At 35.1% G+C, this 25,576-nt stretch overlaps 1 protein-coding gene across 2 annotated transcripts in view; it reads left to right on the plus strand.

Moving 5' to 3' along the window:
• LOC111057861 (dystrobrevin beta) overlaps nucleotides 1-25,576 on the plus strand; it is a 78,280-nt gene that overhangs the window by 14,637 nt on the left and 38,067 nt on the right. Inside the window, exons 7-11 of one of the 2 annotated variants that reach the window (XM_022345328.2) lie at nucleotides 4,140-4,267; nucleotides 5,356-5,463; nucleotides 8,728-8,830; nucleotides 9,682-9,797; nucleotides 11,667-11,832. In XM_022345328.2, coding sequence (XP_022201020.1) covers nucleotides 4,140-4,267; nucleotides 5,356-5,463; nucleotides 8,728-8,830; nucleotides 9,682-9,797; nucleotides 11,667-11,832 — 621 coding nt within the window. The remainder of the gene's footprint in view (nucleotides 1-4,139; nucleotides 4,268-5,355; nucleotides 5,464-8,727; nucleotides 8,831-9,681; nucleotides 9,798-11,666; nucleotides 11,833-25,576) is intronic. The other variant, XM_022345329.2, reaches the window with a different exon arrangement.

The following is a 25,576-nucleotide window of genomic DNA, read 5'->3' on the forward strand; positions in this document are numbered from 1 at the left end:
AGGAGCTTTCAACTCAACGCATAACTGTTTCTTCCACCGAAATAGAAACTACGAGATTGTCAGCATTCGATAAACCCTTATCATATGCTGATACTACAAAAAAAGGTCTCTATAAGAAGATGAACAAAAATAATCAAGAGGACGGAGTGCTACAAACTTTACAGCTGATACTAACCAAGCTGGAAAAGCAAGAAGCACTATTATCCTCATTTGAAAAAAGGTTACAGAAACAGAAGCAGCACCAACCCGGCTGGGAGCAGAAGGAAGCAATGAACCACACACTGAAAATTATGGCATGGAATGCCAATAGCATTCTCCAGAAGAAGCAAGAACTAGAATTAGTACTCCATAACGACAAAATAGACATCTGCCTTATTTCAGAAACACACATGACAAACCAATCCTATCTCAAACTCAGAGGCTATAGAACATACCATACTACACATCCAAATAATTCAGCAAGGTGAGGTAGTGCAGTGATCGTGAGAGAAACAATAAAACACACTGAAGAAAAGGAATACCAAACAGATGAAATTCAAGCTCACTGGAGCTCAAAGGATGCAAAGTGTCATTAGCAGCAATATATAGCCCTCCAAGACATGCACTAAAACATCGAGACTACGTAGAATTCTTCAAACATCTTGGAAGAAGGTTCATCGTAGGAGGAGACTTCAATGCTAAAAATACCCATTGGGGCTCCAGGATAACCACTACAAAGGGTCGAGAACTGTTTAGTGCAATTCAGCAATTCAAATGTGAAGCAATATCAACTGGAAACCCAACATACTGGCCAACAGACATAGGAAAAATCCCAGATCTCATAGACTTTTTCATCATCAAGGACTTCTCCACAAACTACATCAAAATTGAAGACAGCTGTGACTTGACATCAGATCACTCACCAATTATACTCACACTATGCGAGAGTGTAATAGAACGAGAACCATCTCTTTTTCTCTGCAATAGATACACAAACTGGGAACAATTCAGACTCATACTGGAGGAAAGCATAGATCTCAATGTACAGCTTAGAAGTAAAGATCAGCTTGAAGCAGAAATTGAGAAACTTGTGACCTCCATTCAGCAAGCAGCCTGGGCAAGTACACCAGAAATAAAAAGGAGGACTCAAGGCAACAACTATCCTTCTGAAATAAAAATCTTCTATTACAGAAGAGAAGAGCAAGAAGAAAATGGCAAAACACTAGGGATCCAAGAGACAAGACTGTGCTGAACAATTTATCCCAGCAGCTCAGAAGAGAAATAAAAAATCTAAAAAATGAAAAATTTTCCAAGTATCTCACTGAGCTGACTAATGAAAAAAGTACTGACTACTCCCTATGGAAAGCTACAAAGTGCATTAAAAAGACTTCAAGCCAAAATGCACCCATTAAAAATGTGGATGGTACGTGGGCTAGAGACAATAAACAAAAATCAGCTAGGTTTGCAAATCATCTGGAGAACATCTTTAAAACTGATGACAGCTATGATGATGATGAACATCTGCCACATACTGTTCAAGAATCAGCGAGGATCACACCAGTCACTGTAATTGAAGTGGAAAATATGATCAAGAGTAGCATCAAAACCAGGAAGGCACCAGGGTTTGATCTCATAACTGGAGATGTATTGAAACAACTTCCAAGGAAGGCTCTCTTGAAGCTTACATTCCTCATAAATACATCTTTTAGGCTGAGATATGTCCCAGATTACTGGAAAGTTGCAGAAGTCATCATGATTTTAAAGCCTGGAAAAGCACCACATGATGTTACATCTTACAGGCCAATCTCTCTCTTACCTGTAATGTCAAAACTATTTGAAAAACTGATCTTGAAAAGATTAAAGCCAATTATAGAGAGTAAGAAGTTGATACCAAAACATCAATTTGGATTTAGAGAGAAACACACCACCATAGAGCAAATCCACAGAATCACCAATTTAATTGAGAGGGCTCTTGAAGAGAAGAAAATTTGTAGTACAGTATTCCTGGATGTTGCCCAAGCATTTGATAAGGTGTGGCATAGAGGCCTATTAGCAAAATTGAGAACTATGCTTCCAGTTGAATACACTGAAATATTGGAGTCATATTTAGTGGGAAGATATTTTAGAGTCAAGCAGGAAGACGCCTATTCAGAGCTAAAAGAAATTGGAGCAGGAGTACCTCAAGGTAGTGTTCTTGGGCCAATTCTATATCTACTGTTTACTAGCGATCTACCTGAGTTGGAAAATGATACAGTGGCAACATTTGCTGATGACACGGCTGTACTAAGTCTGGGTGACAACAGTCAGGAATCTATGAGGAAACTTCAAGATGCTGCTGATAAAATCTCCAGTTGGGCTAAACTGTGGAAAATCAAAGTGAATGAGACCAAGTCTGTCCAAGTCAACTTCACAAACAGAAAATGTGAGCAAATTCCCCTAGCCATCAATGGGAAACCTGTTCCATTTGCTAACGAGGCCAAATACCTAGGCATGACTCTGGATGCAAGGTTGCGTTGGAAAGCACATGTGAAGAAGAAGAGAGAAGAACTAGGTATCAGATATAGAAAAATATACTGGTTAATAGGCCGAAATTCTGCTCTTTCAACTTATAACAAGATCCTCATCTACAAGCAAATCCTGAAACCAATATGGATGTATGGAATCCAACTCTGGGGCTTCAGCCGAAACGCCGATATTCACAGAGACCTGGAGGTGGAGTTCGTTGCAACAGAGATTGGGCGCTTCGCACGCAAGCATGCAGACAGGATCCAACGGCATAAAAATGAAGAAGTCGCTCAGCTACTTGACAACACACATATGCTGCGCAGATTGAAGCGGACCAAACCCTTCGAGTTGTGTGGTGTTGTGGAGTGAAAATGTCAAAAGCAGAGCAGTGTTGATAGTGTGAATGTGTATATTATAATACATGATACTTTATTTATATATTACTATTATTATCTATTGTTAATTCCAAGTTAGTTGCTAGAAGTAGTAGTCCTGGTGAGAACTACCTATCTTATTAATATTTAACCCATTATTATATTAGGAAAAAATTGCTCATTAATCTTTTTAGACTAGATTGCAATGGGATTTGAAAAAAAACTTGGGTCGCTAATGAAACAAATTAAATTTACAATGAAATCTGAGCCTATTGTGAAATATAGAGATACGTTTTGAAAATAAAATAATTGCTTATATTTTCAGTTCCTATGTGAAGGGATCCTTTCTTTTGCTGAGTATGATGCTCACATGATCTCTAGGCTTGTGCATGAGTAATGAGACGGATGATGATGATGAGAGATGAGAGGACCTACAGCTTATTTAGATAGGTTCCGAAGCACCGGGAAGCGATTTTTAAACTCATAAATGGTATTTAGAGGAGTTGGGCTCTTGAAATTATCACTGTTACAACGGGAATAGCAGGCGCATGTAGCATATGTGAGCATATCTTATCGATAGATTATATCAGTGCGACTACTACACTAATCGCTTCTACCTACTTGAATTTTTTAAGGCAATTATTGAAGGAGTATTTATTTTGTTTCAAATGTAATAATTGTATTTTGTATTCACGTTGTATTGAATGAAATGATATGTGTTTCTTACATTAAAGTGATTATATTAATTTATATTTCTTGTGCATTGTGATAATTATCTATTTTTTTCTTATTATTTGATGAACAGAATAAATCGAATAATGATATTCAGCTGTTCTGGGTTTTTCAATTTCAGTGAATAGAAATTTCAAAATAGAAGTTGTTGTCCAAGCACTCAAGACGTCTTATCATATGGAAGCCCCGTGATATCGGTTCTCTTTTTGTAACGGTGTCTAATTGAGGCTAGCTCTGCTAATAGACTATTATGAGCAACAAATTCACTTCCGGATGGTTCAGATCCCACCTAAAACTCACGGTTCACTCATCTCTCATCATAATGCCAATAATCACCCACACACAAGCCCAGGATTGTTGTGGGCATCAACCTCACAGAAACAAAAAGAAACAAAAGATTTCTGTTTTCAATGGACTCTAAATCTAACAATCCCATAAAATTCATTATCTAACACCAACTATTCTGGAGTGTTCATTTCTATTAGATTTGATTAATTTTGCATAATTTAACAAATAAATTCAATATTTCCTCAATTATTTATATTTCAGAAATCACCCAGCAAGCAGATTGGACATTCGCTGAGAAAATCATTCCGGTGCGTTCCGGAAAAAGGAAAAGCTAGTATACCGAGGTTTCCTGAGGAGCCAGAGAAACCTTTGAACCTCTCGCATATTGTGTAAGTACTATTAGTAAAAATAAAAACCTTCAATACTGTACTAGTAGTTTCTAAGTTTATTGAAAGTGCAGGGTATTTCTAATTGAAAGACCCATTTTCAAATAGATTTATCTATTAAAAAGGGTTTGACAACAATAAATCACATGTATACAGTAGTACTAAGAAATAAATCACAAAGTTACTAGATGTTGCCCAAAGTTACCCATGCATGTAATGGAGATCATATTGGGCATTTAAGAACAATTGCGAAAAATGTATCATTTGGTTAATAAATTGATTTGGTATGTGATTTCCCTTTTAATTATTATTACTCTGATTAGTAATACGCTATATTAATCAAGAAATAAAAATTAAATTTATTGCCACAAATTCATACAAATAATTATCACACGAAATCACCAGACTCAATCCGAGAGAAATCAAATATTAAGTCTTAAAATACAGAGATTGCAAATAAATTATATTAGGTGCAGCAGTGAAGTAAACGATTTTGAAACCCTGCAAATAAATAAATTATTGTTCTTGTCTAAATCTTGTAGCTTCTACATTACCATTTACATATTGGGCACCCGATAAATCCACAAATAATAAATAAAAAGTCTTTCTCTTTACAGTGTCAAACAAGTTCCTTAATAGTGTCATACAAATCTCTTTACAGTGTCAGTCACAGTCTCATTAATGGTTATTTTAGAATCATATTCTATTGAGAGCGAAAAGGAATGTTCAGTTACAGTGAATATGCTAACAGGAAACTTTCTTATCCTCTGTTTCCTTGATAAGATTGCATACCACACTGTCTGTAACTTTGACACTGGAAAGAGACTTATCGTGTATTCTCTGTGGATTTTCTGGTGCAGGAGCTACAAGATGGCAGAATTCGCGCTCCCTTACCACGACAACAGACTTGCATTGTTTCCTTGTCTGCTGGTGATGAGCTGCAGAATCAACTTCTACACCTATTTCTTTCTATTACAAAATTAACCAAATAATTTCGTTATTGGTGTTTTATTATCTGTCACTGTTCTATCTTTTGATTATTGTATCTGAAGAAATAGTGAACTTGAATTTTACGATTCTTGCATTTGCAGACCTCCATCTCCCCTACCATCTCATAATGGTTTTCCTGAAAGTGTGTACATGGCGATGGCGTCCCCCTTCGATATGGGCTCCATTGACAGTCGTTCAACTGCTAGGAGGTAAGCTATTTTATTGAAAAAAGTAAAACAATAAGAGAATTTATTTAAAATTAGAATAATAGAATGAAAGCAAACATGATTTGTATTGACAAGGTTCGTCGTTTCAGGGTTGGTATTGTTATAAATAGACCGTTCAGGAAAGCTTTTGTTTTCAAGTAACCACATAGAATAAGGTTGCAGGTTGTCAAAGGGGGGAGGCATGAGGGGGGCCACGGATTTAACCCTGTTTCGGGAAATGACGCCGCCTGGAAGCAAAGCAATTACAGCGTTAATGGCAACTCTTGTATTGTAATATTGTTTAGGGAGCAACAAGCCACACTCGATTCCCAACTCTGGAATAAGAACTATCCCAGCCCAAAAACGAGTTCGCTATAAATACTAGTCAATATTGCAAAATTTCATGAGAAACTTGAGAGTTATTTGGATTCCAATGGAGAACATTTTCAATAAATATTTTTTCACTTATTGTACAGTATATGACAACTTTTTACTCCACATTTATGACCATTGAATTGAAAAAAAAAATAATTTTCTCAAAGAATTAGTCACCTATTGAAATCATCCCGTTACACTGAAACACCCTATATTTTCAATTCAAATTGTTTGAAACTTTTAGGACGAATCAAATTTGTATTGAGGGGATGAAGCAAAGAAATTTCAATTATTTAATTGCTATGAAGCTCTTGTTATAATGAATTGAAGAAAATCAAAATGAATAATTCTATAAAATCCGTAAAGATTTCTACAACTTCAATTTATTTGTTTATTTCAAAGGATTCAGTTAATTTGAAGTTTAAAAAGAACAGTGAAAATTCGATGAACGTTTCTCCACGAAAAATGGCTAACCCTCACACGATAACCCTTACTATTTAGTAGCGTTCGTCGAAATTCCTTCAGCTATCATCTCTGTTGTCAATACTGGCAGTTACACATGTCTTTGGGTTAGGCAATTTGATAGCATTATCGATTTGGATTTTCTATATTAATTATTATACGGATTTTTTAGAATCGCTTATCGAGATCTGTTAGTTTTTTTACAAGAAGTGCTTTTTGAAAGATCCATGGTTGTGTAACCGCCCCCAGATGGGAGGGGGGGGGGGTAGAAGAGAGATCTCTAAATTCTAAAGGGTGAGTCATGGGACTTTATTAACCACAAACTTTTGCTTTTTATTGAACTTCTAGATTTTATTGAATTAATTAATTTAATTTAAATTTGGACCACAAATAATCTGTTTCGTTTCATTGCTCATTCTACATAACTGCCTGTAAGATTTTGCTAACTGTTCGCCTGGAATTCTAACTGTTTACAAAGGAAGCGTGATCTTTATTTATTCAACTACTACAATGAGTAATTGAGGACTCGGTCAATTTGGGTTTCTAAAGCATGAGATAAACAGTATAATGGCACTCGCTATCTTTAGAACTATTAATCTCATCGCGACTGAAACTTTGCTCTTCTCTACGTTGTTGATGTTTATTTCACTAACAAACAAATATTTATGTAATAGTGTGAAATTGAGTGGGTATATTGTAGTTGTTTTTTGTGTGTCTTATTTTTCAGGTTTTTGAACTGGAATGAACTTTGATTCGTACTTTCAGATTTTAGTGTGAGAATATTTGACCATGCTTATTGAATTTGCTAACTTGTTGCTCAGTTGTCGAAATTAAAGCAATTTTCGTGCATTTTTCAAAATCAGTTTCAATTTCTTGTCGAAAAAGCTACTGTATTTGGGGTACGACCATTGACCTTTTTGCAGCTTTGGCTTTTCCACTGGAAGTTATGCTCAGCGCTCGTGGAGGGGGAATAATTTTCAGTGAATAGGCCGCAGTTCGTATTGAGACGTAACCTGAAAAACATCATGTAACGGTGTGCGAGCCTCGGTCCTCTGAATGGGTCTGTTACCCATCCAGAGGGACAAATTAAAACGTTTTTCGGTAATCAGTAATTTTGATTTAGTAAAAGTCCAAATTAGATAGAATCAGTAGATGTAAAAAGTTAATTGTGTGCGTGAATTTAAGTAGAGTGTAGTAAGTTTCATAACGTCTGAGTTCATTGAGTTTTGGATTATGTGTTCTCAAAAGTAAAGTTTAGATATTTTAAAAATGGTGAGTGCCAAACTCTTGTTTTTTTCGTATTATAGCTCAAAATTTAGTACATAGAATGACCGAGGCCCTAATTTAGTTGCAGCAAGTTAGCAGATTCCCAAAATGTATAGATTGAAATTTAATATACCTTCTTTTTCTGAATCAGTTACTGAGTAACTCTGTTTGAAAATTTGACATGATTTATATTGATTCGTAAACGAATTCAATAAACCTGACGTTAAAGTTTGAAAGTATTTTTTCAATCAAGTTCCTGACTCGTAGTTGCTAGTTGCTAATAGGTGACAATCAAATAGTTATGATAATCTGTGCATTTGGATGAACGAATTCACTATAAGCTCCCAACCAATCAAGGATTCAAATACCGGTAGATGATAGCAGTAAACTTTAGCAAATAGTATAGAAGAGAAGAAATACCCTCCTCCGTTTACATTGATAAACCATAAAATACATACACAATTCAAACTACTTTAAATAAGTTCACGATATCGGTCGAATCAAACATTTTGAAAATTTATACACAACTTATATTTCACCACATGTAATACGTTCAATTAGAGCCTTCTTGGCCCGAGGCTACCTCTAGATTTTAATCTGATTACGGCCGCGGCTTGATTAGAACAGAACTTTTCCACGCAAATTATGTTCACCTTCCACCAACGAGACGACGGTCCACGTGGAGACAGAGCACAATTCCATGGGAAAGGAAAATGCAAGTTTGAAATATTCCCAAATACTCGTGTATTTTTCATCGCTAATGGAAATTCAGTTGCGTGAGAATACTTCAACCCTGCATAAAATTTGAGTCTTCCCGGTTGCAAGTTAGCAAAATCTTAATATGAGAAAATTATTTTTCAACAGAAAAATAAATTTCTCACGACAAGGAAAGTCACACTGAAAATTAAACTAAATGAACAGGGAATAGGAAAGGAAAACGGAAAACTTAGGGTGTGGGTTAAACTAATAGGGAAGTATGGGGGCAAGTTTCCTAACTGGCCTAACATACTCACCAGAGTTAGTTTTCTAGATTGATAAAGTCATAATTCTACACCTGTTTAAATGAACCCAATCAATGATTTCAATAATCATCACCATTACAGTAGTATATTCGTTCTAAGTTTCTCGTGAACGATTAAATTGTGAATATGATACTATTTTCAGTCCTGGTAAATATACAATGGGTGTGGAATCTTCAAGGCATGACGATGAACATAAACTGATTGCCAGATATGCAGCTAGATTAGCAGCCGAAGCTAGATCAGTTGTAAGTTTATATAATAAATTCATCTATTCTTACTTTACGTTATTTATACTCTGCTACAATCAGAATTGATGAAATTTATTTTCATCTAGCGTATGGTCGATTCTGAAATAAACATGGTACTTATATGAATACTCATCCACATCCCCGGTATTCAAGCAGCTGTGTAGTAGCTAGATAACAGAGTCGTACTGAGTTGAGTTTTAGTCTGAGCGTCGTTTATAAATACGGGGCTGAATCGTTTTTCAATACGATTTAATACTTAATAATAATAATATTTAATACTTCAATACTTTCAATTATATCGTTAATTCCAAACAATGTTTAGAGTCAAGATTCTAATCAATTTGTAGATTTTGTGAAACTCAAAAATAGATTAATATGACATTACTGCTTTAGCTATTGAAAATATTTCTGAAAAAACATGTGAAGTCTTGGAAACAGTTCAGGTCCCTGAAAAAGAAGAATTGACTATATCAAACTTGTATTATTTTTTATTTCTTCCATACTCGTCCATAATTATTCAAGATTTCGTTGAATTTTTATGATTGTAATGTTATTATATACGAGAATAAAATTGTACTTGAATAAAATCTTTAATGCCCTCGTTATCCATAGTCTTGTTTGATGAAGCTTTATTCACGATTATTTTATGATTTCCATTGTCATTCTCATTAATGGTTATAATCATAAATTAAACTTTGATCTAAAATCAGATATTATCATCCTGTAATGTCGTTTGTGCAACTGATATATTTTCTGAGTGGTTATGTGTTTCTTCAGTTTCAATGAACTGCTTGATTCAAAATTGTTTTTCCAGTTGTGAGTTTAATTCATTTTACGTTTTATTGCAGGGTAGAACTCCTTCCGAAAGTTCTTTGAGTCTTGATACATCCAGGGCTCAAAGGGAACTTATTTCACAGCTTGAAGCAAAAAATCGTGAAATAATTAAAGAAATAGCAAGGCTGAGGTAAGAAAAAAAAATTAGTAGTATTTTGTACTTCAATATGACAGTATGACGGCTTTCTTGTCAGTTCATCATTGAAGCTTGCTAAGTGTACTATAGTGTATAGTACCTATTTCAAGATGTAGGTTATGAAATCCAATAAATATTATTATTGTATTGAATTATCCAATTTATTTACTGTAATAAAAATATAATTTTATAGGTTCATTTGGGATCCAGTTTATCGAAAGGTATACAGTTGTCAGCTTGACTACAAAAACAACAACTACAAACTAGTTGTGATATAATAAAATGAAAATCTTAGTTGTGATTTAATAAAATGAAAATCTTACTTGATATCTTTTGTTGTATTTCAATAATTTCAGTAGCCCTATAGAGAAAAGTGAGTAGATTATAGTAGTTGTAATGATGGGTTATGTTCTCATTATTAGTGTGTTTGTATATTGTGCTTAACTAATGTCTCTGCCAGTTCAGGTTATGTTTAAAAATGCAAAAAATGTTCATCATTTAAATTAGGGTGGATTATTAAATTTAAATAGACCTATAATATGACAATTCTCGTTAAATTTGAAATATTAGTGAGAAAGTTCATATTAATACATGGTGTAGTTATGGCGAGATTATGCGTAAAACCTATCAGCAACCTTATCTTTATTTATATAGAGAGGAGGATAGGAGAGAAGAAGAAATATCTCACTGTACTGCTCCATTTCCAATTCTTTATTGATTCTTCATTACAAATTATATTGTATTGCCAGGTCTTTCAAGACCATTGCATACTAACACTACATTTTTTATTAAAACAAATTAAAAAATTAACTTAATCAGAATAGATAATACAATTTTTTTAGATGAGTAGAAAACTTTTAGAAACGAAGTGTAGAACTTGTTTTTATATACAGACTAGTAGGTAACCCGTGCTCTGTAAGGGAATATAACAAACTTGACAGACTGAATACTTGACCTACTGAAATCTTGAATTTAAATATATATATCCAACCTCGGTAAATCAAGAATCAAAATGCCAAATTTCAAGTTAATCAGTCCAGTAGTTCAGATGTGATTATGTCATTCGTGAATTTCCCATCCCGTACGTGTATAAGCCGATTCTTTTTTTATCTTCTATCTATCTATATATATAAAAGCGAAATGACACTGACTCACTGACTGACTCACTAACTCACTCACTCCCAGAACTAAAAATCTACCGGACCAAAAACGTTCAAATTTGGTAGGTATGTTAAGTTGGCCCTTTAGAGGCGTAATAAGAACGGATTTGGAAAAAAAATCAAAGATACGCCCAAAATCTGCGTTTTCCAGCGTTTTCTCAGCTTTATCGAGAACAAATGAACAGAAAATGTTCAAATTTAGTGCAGAAGCTCAGCTAGGGTGTAATAATGTTGTGTTAGAAGGAATTTGCAATAACGTCAAAGATACGCCCAAAATTAGCGGTTTTTTTTTTTTTGCTTTTTCTCAGATTTATCGAGAACAAATGAACAGAAATTGTTCAAATTTAGTACAGAGGCTAAGCTAGGGTGTGATAATGATGTGTTAGAAGGAATTTAAAATAACGCCAAAGATACGCCCATATTTAACGGTTTTTTGCGTTTTCTCAGTTCTTTCATCAAGTAATATACAGAAAATGTTCAAATTTGGTACAGAGGTTTAGTTAGCTAGGGTCTAAAAATTTTGTGATGAGGTGACTTTGATATTTCCATGTATGGTATCTCTACAGCTTTCATTGTAATATAATATAAAATTTTCAATAAACTTCCTGTTGTTTTCTTTGGCAAATAAATGTATAGATTCGACTATTGTGTAAAATAATGTTAATTTTATAACGGTTACTGAAATACATTTACCTTGTTCCAGAAGACAACAGGAAATGGAATGCGGTTTTGAAGAGAACCCAGCCTTGATGTCAGAGTTAAGAGCACTGAGACAAAGAAAGGATGAGCTGGAGAGTCATCTAAACTCACTGCAAGACTCGCGTCGTCACCTCATGGTTCAACTAGAGGGACTCATGAAGCTGCTAAAGGTTAGCACATAATAGTTAAATCGTTAAATGTGATCCTTATGTACTTCTATACATATTTTTCACGTACACCTTACATACGTTTCCCATCAACTGATTGCAAAGATATCAATTGCTTAATTACTGAAAAGATTTTGACCTCGCATTTCATTTACTCTGCACTCTGGTCCAATCTCGATAATGATATAGAATATTTATTTTCGATACTCTCGAATAGCAATTTGTTATTAAAGTTAAATAGGTTTCTCAATAATCGAAATTTTGTATTTGCAGTTAAACAATAGATTCAAACTTCTATGTACTGTTTGTTGAGCTCCAGATCAACAAACTCTAAGATGTACGCAATATATGGTTGTTGAACTTCTTAGTTGCTTTATTAGTACATAAAATTGCTCTATTAGACATTTTTATTATTATTCAATAATAGGTGGAGTGGTGGGAAAAAGTTGTGTTTGCATCATGAGTTCAAAAATGTGGCCAAATTTGACAAATTAAATCAAATTTATCGCTAAATTCTTATAAATAATTCACAAATATATGGACAAAAAATTCAGTTTCATAGATTGGAAATTTACTAACAAAATTACAAAAGCTTTCATTGAAACTAAATAATCTAATACATGTGTATAATATTGGTGTTGCCAGCAAAACAAAGTTTGTGCGCTAGCAACGACCTTTCAGTAAGCATTCCAATGAGAAAAAAGTAACTGTATGAAACAAAAAAATTAGCAAACTTTTTAACAAAAAATTAGCATACACTTTCAAAAAAGAAAAAGAAAAAAAACATGATAGGGGAGTAGTTCATAGTATAAACATAAACGTTAACAAAATATAATCGTTAAACAAATATTCATTTTGATATATCAAGAATTTGAAATACAGTACAGGACACAATTATATAAATTGAATTCAGTTTGCGAGACAACTTTCAGGTAGTAAAGGGGAAATAAAACATGAAAATAAAGAATTTATAAATGCCTAGGATTAAAATATTTTGGCTACTACATTTACGGTCTTGGTCCAGTTCTCAATTTTCATTTTAAGTGCTTTTGAGGGTTTTATTTTTATAAAATGTTCTGGAATAATATTTATTAGTTTATTTACTGTGTAGTTTATTGTCTTCTGCATAATAGTTGAGTCAGTTCGAGGAACAATATATCTATTTGCAGATCTGAAAATATAATTATTTTGATGCAGTGTGAAGAGATATATATGATTACTGATATATATAATGAGATTTCCAATAAATAGCTGTCTGACTGTCATGACTCCAAATTCTAGAAAAAGTTGGTGACTAGGGTATCGTCTGTGCATTCCCAAGGCTGCCTTGAGAATACCCTTTGAATAACATTCAATTTTTTAAAATGTGCATTGAATGCATCACATCACACCCTAATTCCATACTGGAAGACCGACTCTACGTATACCAGTCTACTTAGACCTTCGTCTTCGAGTAAGCTCAAATTATAAAATTTAAGGATCATAAATTTCATTTTGCTAAACATACTATTCATATGCTCATTCCATCTTAAATGAGGGTCCAGAGTATATACTTTGTTTTGGTCACGTTTTCCAAAATGGGACAAGAGCAAGCCAGTTGATTACGATTGCTACCGTTCAAGCAATTTATATTGTGTACTCTCACTACATTCAATTGAAGTCTGATATCATCGGGTTGAGTACTTGAGCTTAGTGAAAAAGTCATATAAACGCTCTTCGAGTAATTCAGTGTGAACGCAATTCTCACAAGCCACATTCTCACACCAGAGAGTCCGATGTTGGTTAAGGATATCACATTGTCCCATGAAGTCCCCGTAAAAACCAATGCAGTATCATCAGCATAAGACAAAACTCTACATCCCTTGATAGGAAGACTTAATAGATCATCTATATAAACTAAAAATAAAATTGGAGATAGAACTGTACCCTAGGGTAAGCCAAATTCTGTTGAAGTTATTTTGCTCTATTTTCCATTCAGAACATTTGTGTTCTGTTCCCCAAATAACCAGCAAGCTGATATGTGGGACAGTATCAAAAATGCTCTGGCTAAGTCCAGAAACACAGCCAAAGATTTTTTGTGTTGAAATTAGATGTTATTTCTTTTACAAGTTCAGTCATGGCATCCTCAGTACTCTTATTTTCTTGGAAGACATATTGATACTGGTTTATTAAATTGAACTTTTTTAAATATGAGACAATCTGTTCTTTTATTATTTTTTTCAAAAACTTTGGATAAATTACTTATGAGACTTATTGGACGATAATTACCTGGATTCGTTTTGTCCCCAGATTTATGCAATGGGATTATGTTTGCAATTTTAAAATGTCTTGGAAAATGTCCAGTTTCCATACATCTATTGAAAATTAATGTTAGGGGCTGAACTATTAAAGTTGCTATTATGGATAATAATAAACAATTTATTTGTTCAAAGTAATCATACATATAGAGTTGAGCCAACAATCATGCTGTTTTCTAATACAATCAGACTACTAACATTAAGGAAACATAGATGAATTTAATCAGCTTGCTGATATATCATCTGTTGAGTTGCTCAGCTTCATCTTATCAACTGGTCATTTGAAATATATATTCTTTCATGGAGGCACTGGTAGTATGAATTTTCTTGATATTCCCGAAGCAGAACGACCGGATGAGAACGAATGTCCAAGAGGCTATCTACCAGAAGATGATATGAACAATAGATTTGTCAATTGCATGATAGAACTTAGAAATCTTTTACAGCAATACGATAGAGTCAATGGAACAATTTTCAAAGAAGTTTTGCTGACACTCCAAAGCACAAATATACATGATTCTTCGGCTGTTTTCAGAGATATTCATTTGAGGGGTATGAATGTGTATAACAACGAACTGAAAATGTTTTTAAAACCATTAAGTTCAAAATACAGAATGGGGTTTAGTCTTGAGGGAGGCGGAATTTATGTACCCTTCGATAAACACGATAAACACAGGTTCAAAACTAACGAAAAATATATTATTGTTAGTAGAGATGTTAAATGAGGAACTGATGTATTCTATCAACAAAGTTAATATAGCAAAATGTGTATTACCAAAGGTCAGATGGATAGATGGTGTACCTGGTAGTGGAAAAACACAACTAATTATAGAAAAGCATGAGCCATTGAAAGATCTCATATTAACTCAAACAAGGGCAGCAGTTAGAGAAATAATAGTAGCCATACAAAAAAATACGAGAATAAATATAGTTCTATAACCAATTCCAACTATAGAACCGTGTCGTCATTTCTGATGAATGGACCGCACAACAAGAAATATAATCGTGTGTTTATCGATGAGGCCGTACTAATGCACGCAGGCTTCGTAGGATTCGTCTCTGCGCTGACGGACGCTGATGAAATAATTCTGTTTGGTGATTCGAGACAAATTTCGTACATTGAGAGAAGTGATTTACCGGCAATATGGAAACATATTTCTGTGTTTTCGGAGCCAAATCATTACCAATCAGTCTCTAACAGATGCACAGCTGCCTACTGTCGAATTACTACAATACATGTACTATATGCACGAGGAACAAGATTATATGCTCAATCATGCCAACAATCAGTAACGGAGGCTATCATCAACTAGGACCAGAGACATTAATCCTTACATTTACACAGGCTGAGAAGCAAATGGTGATGGAAGCAGTGAATGATAAGATAAGGCTCCTGTCGGTTCACTCACAATACATGAAGCTCAGGGTCTAACATTCAAAGATGTTGTATTGGTGAGGAAAAATATAAAGCCGTTAACTATTTACAACAGTATCCAACATGTGATCGTTGCACTGAGTAGGCATACCCGGTCTTTCAGATACTTATCAGTAGAGGGAAACTGGGATTGAAGACAGACTTTTTCGCTCGAAATCCCCTCCCCCCTCTCCCCCCTCGTCCATCCCGCCTCCCCTTCCCCCCGCCCGCAGGGTGGGGGGGTGTTCTAAAAATAGATTTCCCCTTCCCCTTGTCCAGTGGAGGTGAGGGGGTTGAAAAGAGAGGAAGATATCTTTCTCTCTCTCTCTTTCTAAAAATAGATTTCCCCTTCCCCTTGTCCAGTGGAGGTGAGGGGGTTGAAAAGAGAGGAAGATATCTTTCTCTCTCTCTCTTTCTCTCTCCCCTTCCCCTTGCCCTGTGGGGATGAGGGGGATGAAAAGAGATATCTCTCTCTCTCTCTCCCCTTGCCCAGGTGAGGGGAAAAAATTTCCCTTTTTGGAGGAAAAATTCCCTCTCTACAGATTGAATTGAGAAATTCTCTCCCAGTATAGATGAGGGGGAATAATTTCCCTTTGAGGGGGAAAAATTCCCTTGCTGACAGATTAAAGTGAATCCATATTACTCTATACTAGCGAATCCAGAGTGAGGTCAATGACTCTCTCTCTACATCTAATTGAATTGAGAAATTCTCTCTCTCTCGCATCTAATGCTATAAATCTCTACAATGATCTAAGTTCTTTTACATTTTTTATCTGCAATATCATACAAGCATTTCCAAAGTTCATCGGAATTTTTAACAACAGATAATGGCGAATCATTTGTACAATCATAATGTAGATGTCCGCTGTCTAGAATATTGAGCAGTTCGAAAATCTCAGATAAAATCGAAAAGTGTACATTTTCTGTTTTTGTTAACGGTAAATCAACATCTTGACATCCTGTTGAAAATTTAATATTCTTCGCAATTGAATCAAATTCATTAAATGAAATTGACATCAAGAGACAAGTTAATTTTTTGAATTTTGAAAAACCATAACACTGCATCTCGCAGATGTTTGACGTGTCTCGAATGAGGGGGAAAGATATATCTCTCTTTCTAAATTGATGAGATGCACGTGTTATAGGGACTCGTGTCTGTATAAAAAAGATCACCCCACACGTGTTGTCTGGTCTAGCTCTAAGCAGCAACTAAACTAAAAAACGTGAATGGGATATTGGAATGAAAAATCATTTGAAGGCAGAAAACGTTTATTTACACATTTCGGCACAACTATTCATAATTTCATCTTCAATTCTAATTAGCTTATCTATACACAAATTATGAGGACGATAATAACATAGATAGTCTCTTATATCATTTAAATTAACCGTGCTTAGAAAAATGTCTTTCAATTGCTTCACCAAACTATAATTTTCAGGAGTTGATTTCCTAATTGCACTTTCACACTCATCGTACCAATCAATACAGTTTTTTAACCTCACTTCCAATTCGTTGTCAGCAGCCAACCACTTTCTCGGATCCATGTTGTTGAGCGAATGAAGAAAACTAAGTATAGGCAGGAACTATTATAGAGTAATTAAGTGGTCTTTCTTCATTAATTGACGACAGACAACATGTAGTGCTTTATGCAGTCTCAATGCATGCAGGCAATAAACACATTGTAGATCCTTTCCGTTGTAGAAGAATCCATAACGAGCAAAGTTTCTTTTCTGTGAAATTGTGTACATCGGAGCCATTTTCATACTTTGCATTCGATTGTTTTCGCACAAGAAATTATTTGTTTGATACATATTTTTAAACAACAAAGAATTATAATGTTGGGCAGAGAATAAAGCACAGCGAGAATGTGGTCTATTTTTATGAATGTTGCACGCAGCATAACACCATGAACTAGTGAAAAAGCTGAAATCAGGTTTTGGAAAATCCTCTGGTATACATTGAACGTTGCTATGCAATCTTCTTAAAAACTTTGCTTTCTCAGTTCCTTTTGTGAAAATTTTCTCATAAGCTGCAAGGTAATCACGTATTAATGACTCACTGTATTCTAAATCTCCATCTTCCCATTTTATTTTATGATAGTGACGTTCTAACCATGTTACATCGTTATACAATTTTGCACTCAATTCTGTCTTTGCAAATGGTGATTTGAAATGTAACACAATATAATTATTAAACTGATCAATTATGGCAAGTTCTTTCACAATAATTTGATTACAATCTTGTTTAAACCAGTGAAGATCAACCGTAGCAATTTTCGCACTCGCTTCCTTGTGCACTTCTTTCTCTTCGGTGGGGTCAATGAATCCTTTGTCTTTCTCCCTCCCCTCAGCGGCGGCGGACTCCTCGAATCCTTCGTCTTTCTCTTCTCGTGTCTCCTCCACCTCCAGCGGCTTCGGTGTACTTGCTTCATAATAGAAACTATCAAGATCGCACTGAATACCAATAGAGCGAGTTTGTGGCTTGTCCAAAATATCAGAACACAAAGAATAGGACATGTTGCCTGTTCAAAGGTGAAACTGATAATGAACTAAATTGAGCAGAATGCACACCTTATATAGGCGGCGCGCTCTATCAATAAAATTACTGAACTTCTTTCACCATGCTAGTGAGAGGTGTGTACTCCATCACACGATCGCTAATTAAGACGCAATACACGGAAGTATTTGCAGGTACTGCACTATTAAATTCCATTTCAATACAAACATCTGTCGATGATTTCAAATGACTTGGTTGGTGTGAACAATCTACAACAATCAGCGGTGTTGATTCACAAAACGTTTTAAAGTCAATTTCTGTTCCGAGTTCGCTATTGATTGAATGATTATAATACGAGGGCGCGAAATCCAGGAACATCCGGTATAAAACTTCCTTCTTACCTAGCAGATTTTCATATGGATAATACTCACTGTTCAAATATACTTTAACATTGTAAATACCGCAGCTATCGAAATTAGATATTGATTTTTTAATTTTATTCTTACGATCAGTTTGAAATGCAATTATAACGTATTTTGGACTATCAAAACTCGATGTGGTACGAACTGCCCAAGAATGGTTAAGTGAATTTTGCAAATTTGGTAATTCACAAATTTCCCAATGGCGGAAACCTAATTTCAGTGGAGTGTCAGCATCGAGCAGTCTCAAAAATTTCAGTCTTACATGATCTTCTAAAGTTATGTAGGGCATTCTCCATTGCAGTTTTGTAATTTTCACACTAACGCTTGTTCCACTTGCAGACACAACACAATTTAGATCTGTCGGTGACCTCAATAAGACGAGTTCCTGTTTCAAATTTAAAATTATTCTTTGAAAATCTTCAAAAAACGGGAGGATTAATTTCAGCGGTACACAGAAAGTGAATGTATTATCCGTTAGCTCATATCCTGCTCTGTCAAAACCAGCCAAGTGATATGTGTTTTTATCGAGAGTATTTTTCACCAATATAGCTTTAATTGTGGATGTTAATCCAATCAATCTTGATTTAGAAATTTGCTGACCTGCTAATTCATATCGTATTTTGTCAAAAAGGTTGCCGATTACATTACTGCTTAATTTATAGTCTGCTGCAACTGGTGCATCGGCTGGGTCTGTTCCCGGTTTTGTACAGTTAACTGTTCCCTCAATCAATATGAATGATTTACAAGGTAAAGAATAGACATCTAAAGAATTTATGCCAATACGTGCCTCGTCAGAGTTTTTTATTTCCTGTCCTGAATAAACTGTATGAGTGTGAAATTGGAATTTAGTAATATCATTATAAAACTGAAGGTCTGTCTCCACATCCAGAATTTCACCAATTGCTGCGCCTGACATTTCGCCAATCAACTATAAAACCCAACTTTTCTAATATTCTCGCGCTTTTAGCCGACAAAGCACGTTTGTTTTTAGGTGTTGACGCTATCGCGTTCCTTTCTCTAATGACTTGATTGGTCTTATTCGAACGTGGGTTGAAAATAAGATAACCCATTACTTTTCACGTATGTGCAACCTAATTGTAATTGTATCTCCGCGGAAATCAATAAACGATCCGTTCTGGTCCGTTACCTTTACATTAATAGTTTGAATTCGATGCGTATTCAAAGGTACATAAATAATCGGTGATGGTACTTCGTTTATTAAATAACCGCTAGGAACCTTTGGTAAAAATTCATAGATTATATGTTTTTGTTTTCCCTCAGAGTAACTGCCGCAAGCTAAATTACACTCAACTACAATACTGTCAACGCTTGTTATGTTAACCAAATGTTTGGAATAATGCCATTTATTTGGCTGCAAAACAACATTATCAAAACCAAGTATCTTAGCAATCGAATCAGAACGTGTTAAATCAATGGGTTTATCAGAATGAATTTCAATCTTCATAGTATTTACGTTTGCACGTATAATAAGTTTATTCTTCTTGCCATCAATATTCAATTTATTCTTTAAAGATTTTATAATATCCTCAACTTCATATGCACCAGTATCCAACTCGATTAATCTATCACCATATTTGAAGCTGGAATTTGTTCCTTTGTTAATGTTTGCAATACTATTGTAACTGGAAAAATTAATCAATCCAATTTCCCATTCACGATTTTTATCCAATTCTATAATTTCTTGTAAATGTTCATAGAGGTTACTCGTGTTAGATCGTAATGTAATAACTACCATCTTGTGTGTTCACCACAAACACTTAATTACAACTGATTTGCAAGAAACAATAATGTAAGATGACCACAAAAATCACTATTTAATGGTTGCATATGCTCCACATTATAAAATATATTTACTCCATTTTCTTTTTTCCAATATTTGTCCAATTCGTATGGAGGTTGTAAATTTCCAATTGGATCAAAATACCAAACATTAGAGCCAACTTTCTTATATGCTACCCAATGTGTGCCATCCTCGCTTTCCCTTGCTAAATTCACAATGGCATTCTCGTTTTTTAGAATTTTTTTGGGTAATGCATCTAGCATATATATGCCTCTTAGCTGAATCTGTAATAATTTCGACCAATCAATAAAATCATAATTACTCAATTCTCCTTCAATATTCATGCCTTCTTCTTCTTCTTCTTCCTACTCTTCTTTGTTGTTCTACGTTTCTTAACTTGAGGGAATAAACTCACTCCATATGATGATGGGGGTAGGGGTGGAACTCTCCCCCCACTAGTTATTTGAGGAAAAGGCTTCAAAAAATATCCTTTTCCTGCAATATGCTTTTTCAACTGAGCTATAGCTTTGCGTCTAATATCGTTACTATAACTTCTCCTCTCATTCTTCTTCTTCTTCTTCTTCTTTCTCAAAGACCCACCAAACGCCGCTTTAGCTTTCATAACGTTTGTAACAAGATAGCTAAGTGCTTTCTCGGCAAGGGGTGTTTGAGGATTTTTGAAAATGTCCCATGCAGCATTTGCTAGAGCTCTGTCAGCTACCGCTCGAGTTTTATTATCGCTATTTTGAGTATAGGCTATATCATGTATCTTGCAAGCTCTATCTAATGAATTTATACCTTGATCACCTCTCTTTAACCTTTCATTAACCTTGGTCCCCGGTCCGCAAAACTCATATCCCGGAATATGATATTCTTCCCCCAGGTTATCAATTACCTTATTTAAAATAGTTGATGTCACATTACCTGCCAAACCTGACACACCTTTAAAAACTCTTGCCACTGAACTCAAGATTCCTCTACCCCGTTTCCTCGAACTCTGCTTTTTTCTCCTACATACCATTTTTCATTACCTTTCAACTCAATGGTTGAACATTAACTGAGGTTAATTAATCAATACACCAACTTGAATTGGTTTAATTTTCAATCGAGTTGGAAATGAATTCATACCATGATTGCTATGATACATTGCTTGAATGATAAGAATATTATTTCAAATCTGAAAGGTGAATGCGATTTGAAAAGGGGAGAAATGATGCTGGCATTGCAGGCCCACCCACATCTGTAGGAGCACGTGCTAATGTAGGAACACGTGCTAATGTAGGAGGGAGCGAGAAGCCAGCAGTGCTTGCCTGCACTGCTGTGTGTGTGTGTGTGTGTGTGTGTGTGTGTGTGTGTGTGTAGCGGAAAAGACTAGTGAGCATGCTCGCAACAAACTATAAAAGACGCAGTCACCTTATTTAAATATCATTCACAACAGAGCAGGTGAAGCAGCATTTCTTCTTCTGCGTGTTTCTACTATTCATTACGAACTTATCAACAACGGCAACAACAGGTAAGAATTGAAAACAATTTTTATAGACACAATATTTCAATTTATTTTATCTATTTGCACATACATCTATACAATTCGTAACACATAGGTCAACGAATTGTATACAGATATAAAAATTGTTAAGCATTAACAATTTTTATATCTGTCCAATTTGGAGACTTATGTGTTACTACTAACACATAATGTTTACAATTTTTGTTAAAATGTTCAATCTTCGGCGTATCAATGCAGGAAGCAAATCTTTGAGGTAGATACACCTCACATTTGCTTCCTGCATTGATTATTTTTAAAATTACACGCCGACCGTGCTGGTTTGTGTCCTCCCTCTCGGCAACTATGGGGTAGGGAGTGCGCTCCTTCAACTCCCTCAGCGGCACCCACGGTTTCGGCTGCGATTTGTTGATGGTGAGGATCCACCTCCTTCATTAACGGCACGAGTGAGGAGTCCTCGTCCATTACAGCTCGTTTCTGTTGAAAAATATTTGATTAGTGTCTTATTTGTTTCAGATCAAGATCTCTACATCAGATTATCATCGAATTGTCATCATCGAATTCTCTGCATAAAGTGAGTAATATCAGTTATTGAAATAACATTGGATTGACTACTTTAAACAATAATTTCTATTCGGCTCAAATAATATTTCCTTTGCATTCCAAGCAGTTCAAATAATATTTCCTTAGCATCAATTTCTATTCGGTTCAAATAATATTTCCTTTGCATTCAAAGCAGTTCAAATAATATTGGTAACAATGTTGCATGATCGGTTACTTTAAACAATAATATCTCATAATACCATTTCTAATCAGTTCAAGGAAATATTGCTAACATTGATACATGATCGATTAGTTTAAACAATAATTTCTAATCAGTTCAAATAATATTCCCTTTGCATTCTAATCATTTCAAATAATATTTCCTTAGCATCAATTTCTATTCGGCTCAAATAATATTCCTTTGCATTCCAAGCAGTTCAAATAATATTGGTAACAATGTTGCATGATCGTTACTTTAAACAATAATATCTCATATACCATTTCTAATTAGTTCAAGGAAATATTGCTAACATTGATACATGATCGATTAGTTTAAACAATAATTTCTAATCAGTTCAAATAATATTCCCTTTGCATTCTAATCATTTCAAATAATATTTCCTTAGCATCAATTTCTATTCGGCTCAAATAATATTTCCTTTGCATTCTAATCATTTCAAATAATATTTCCTTAGCATCAATTTCTATTCGGCTCAAATAATATTTCCTTTGCATTCCAAGCAGTTCAAATAATATTGGTAACAATGTTGCATGATCGGCTACTTTAAACAATAATTTCTAATCACTTCAAGGAAATAACATTGTTGCATAATCGATTAGTTTAAACAATAATTTCTAAGCAGTTCAAATAATATTTCCTTTGCATTCTAATCACTTCAAGGAAATATTGCTAACATTTATGCATGATTGAATACTTTAAACAATAATATCTCATAATACCATTTCTAATCAGTTCAAGGAAATATTGCTTGCATTCTAATCAGTTCAAATAATATTCATATCAAATAATATTCGTATCAAATAATCAAAGACTCATATGTGCAAAGATTTTTTAACAATCAATCAGAGAAAAAAAATCTGTGCATACACAAGTTAATAATATTTGTTGAAACTAACCTTTGATTGAGTGAGCACCTCCTCCTCCTCTTCCCCGCTAACCTCAGGCTCCTCGAACGTTAACTTCCTCTTCCCCTGCTTCTGCCTGATGCTGTTTGAGAGGGTTGTCAGCACCGCACGCCTCGGCGCCCAGGTAGGTGCTGGAGCCAAGCGCTGAATAGGGTTGTCCCCGATCACGATCTCGCCCCCTGGTGATGCTGGATCCAGTGGAGCGGGTGCGGGAGCAGCAGCAGCGGCAGTGGCAGCAGCAGAAGAAGCAGCACATGACTCGGCAGCTTTGCGCTGCCAATAGTTGAGCACACGCTGCGGGGGTGGGCTATCCGGCAGGATGTAAGATGGAGAATGTGAAGTCATCATGAAGGTGGTTCAGATGTAAATGATAATTTTCCTCTCATCGCTTGTGTTTATATAGCATATGTTTCTCTCTCTGTTCCAGGCTTGTGCGAGCGAGAGCGTGCTACAAGGCGAAAAAAATTCGAATTTCTCCCCAACAACACGTGCTCCCAGATCGTTATCAGATTGTAAGTATTCTCTCTCCGACACACGATCATTTTTCAAATAGCATCCATGTGTTAGAAGACGAAAAAAAAAATCTCGTCTAGAACTCAGCATGAGACTTCACCTGCTAGAAGCTGAAATCCCCCATGTCAACTCACTCAAACATATTTCTATTAAATATTTCACGCCATAGAGGAATAGCATTCTCGATTCAGTTATTAAATATTTCACGGCATTTCAACATAGAGGAATAGCATTCTCGATTCAGTTATTAAATATTTCATTGTTTTCACAGCATTTTCTCACCTCTCAACTCGAGTTCCGAACCTCATAACCAGTTGAGCTCTCGTCGAGAGAAGACAGCTGAGAGGAATCAATCATACCATAGGGCGCTATCTACACCTCTAGCATAGACCGCTATCTACACCTGTACCATAGCCCGCTATCTACACCTGTACCATAGGCTTGCTATCTACACTCGAGGAGATTCACGCAGCATCAACCACTACATGTAAGTACATTTTTACTTTGATTTTATCCTCTGAGGAGGAAAATAGTCCTCCGAGGACAGTTTTTGTCCTCCGAGGAGAGGACTTTTGTCCTCAGAGGATAAAAAACCTTCTACAATATACTGCATGCATGCGATTTTACTTCATCTTTACAATATGGTATATCTGGAACATCCAAGCCCCGCTCTTCTTTCTCACACTCTTCATATAAACAAAACGGTAAATGTATTACTTTTTCAAATGGATTTTCCATAATATATTTGCAATAGACACATTGCAGATAGAATGGATTTTTATGTAAGAAATAACCATTTCTCGCAAAATACTCTGCTTTATTGCATAATGATTTACAAAAGTCACAATGATGATGCTTTTCAAAATACTCTCCTTGAACGGATGAATCTTCTACACAATTAAAAGTTGAATATCTTTCTTCATATTCTCGTAGAATATTATTATCGAAATTCTCCTCTTCAATTGTTATATTATCTTTCCTTCTACAGTTCGGACTGTACCTTGCATGTTCTATTGCTGGTATGTCACTTTCTTCCCATTTTCCCAAATAAATTGAACAAAATACACATCGCACAATGTCTGGTGGAGATGAGAATATAAATCCCTCTTTCGCCATGTTTTCCGTGGACAAATGCGGAGAAGATTTCAACCATCTTTTATCAAAAGATAATAATCTTAATCTTTCATACAACATTATGTGATCTTGAGATATCATTTTCACACACCCTTCTTCTACCAATGTCAATTCACAACTAAACATGTTGTTGTACTCTATCTCATCCTGATTGTTATTCTTTTGTTATAATTAGGGAACATGCGGCACGCCATGATGGGAATGTTAAATGGTTTATAGTCTTAAATGTTTTGCTGTATAAATTAGTGGTGATGGATGACAAGCAGGTTGGTGAGACTGTCTCATCTCTAATAAATCTACATAGTTACTCCAACATAGCGCTAAACGTGCTTGAGAACTATGAAGATTTTAATGAGCATTTTTTCTTGGCTGTGAAAAAAATCCTCTCATCTTTCGAAAATTTCGTAAGACATGGGAGTGGATGGGTGCTAAAGAAAATTGAATCACTGGATGTGAACGTGATTAAATTTAATCCT

Source organism: Nilaparvata lugens, chromosome X (genome assembly GCF_014356525.2).
Source record: "Nilaparvata lugens isolate BPH chromosome X, ASM1435652v1, whole genome shotgun sequence".
Classification (NCBI taxonomy): domain Eukaryota; kingdom Metazoa; phylum Arthropoda; class Insecta; order Hemiptera; family Delphacidae; genus Nilaparvata; species Nilaparvata lugens.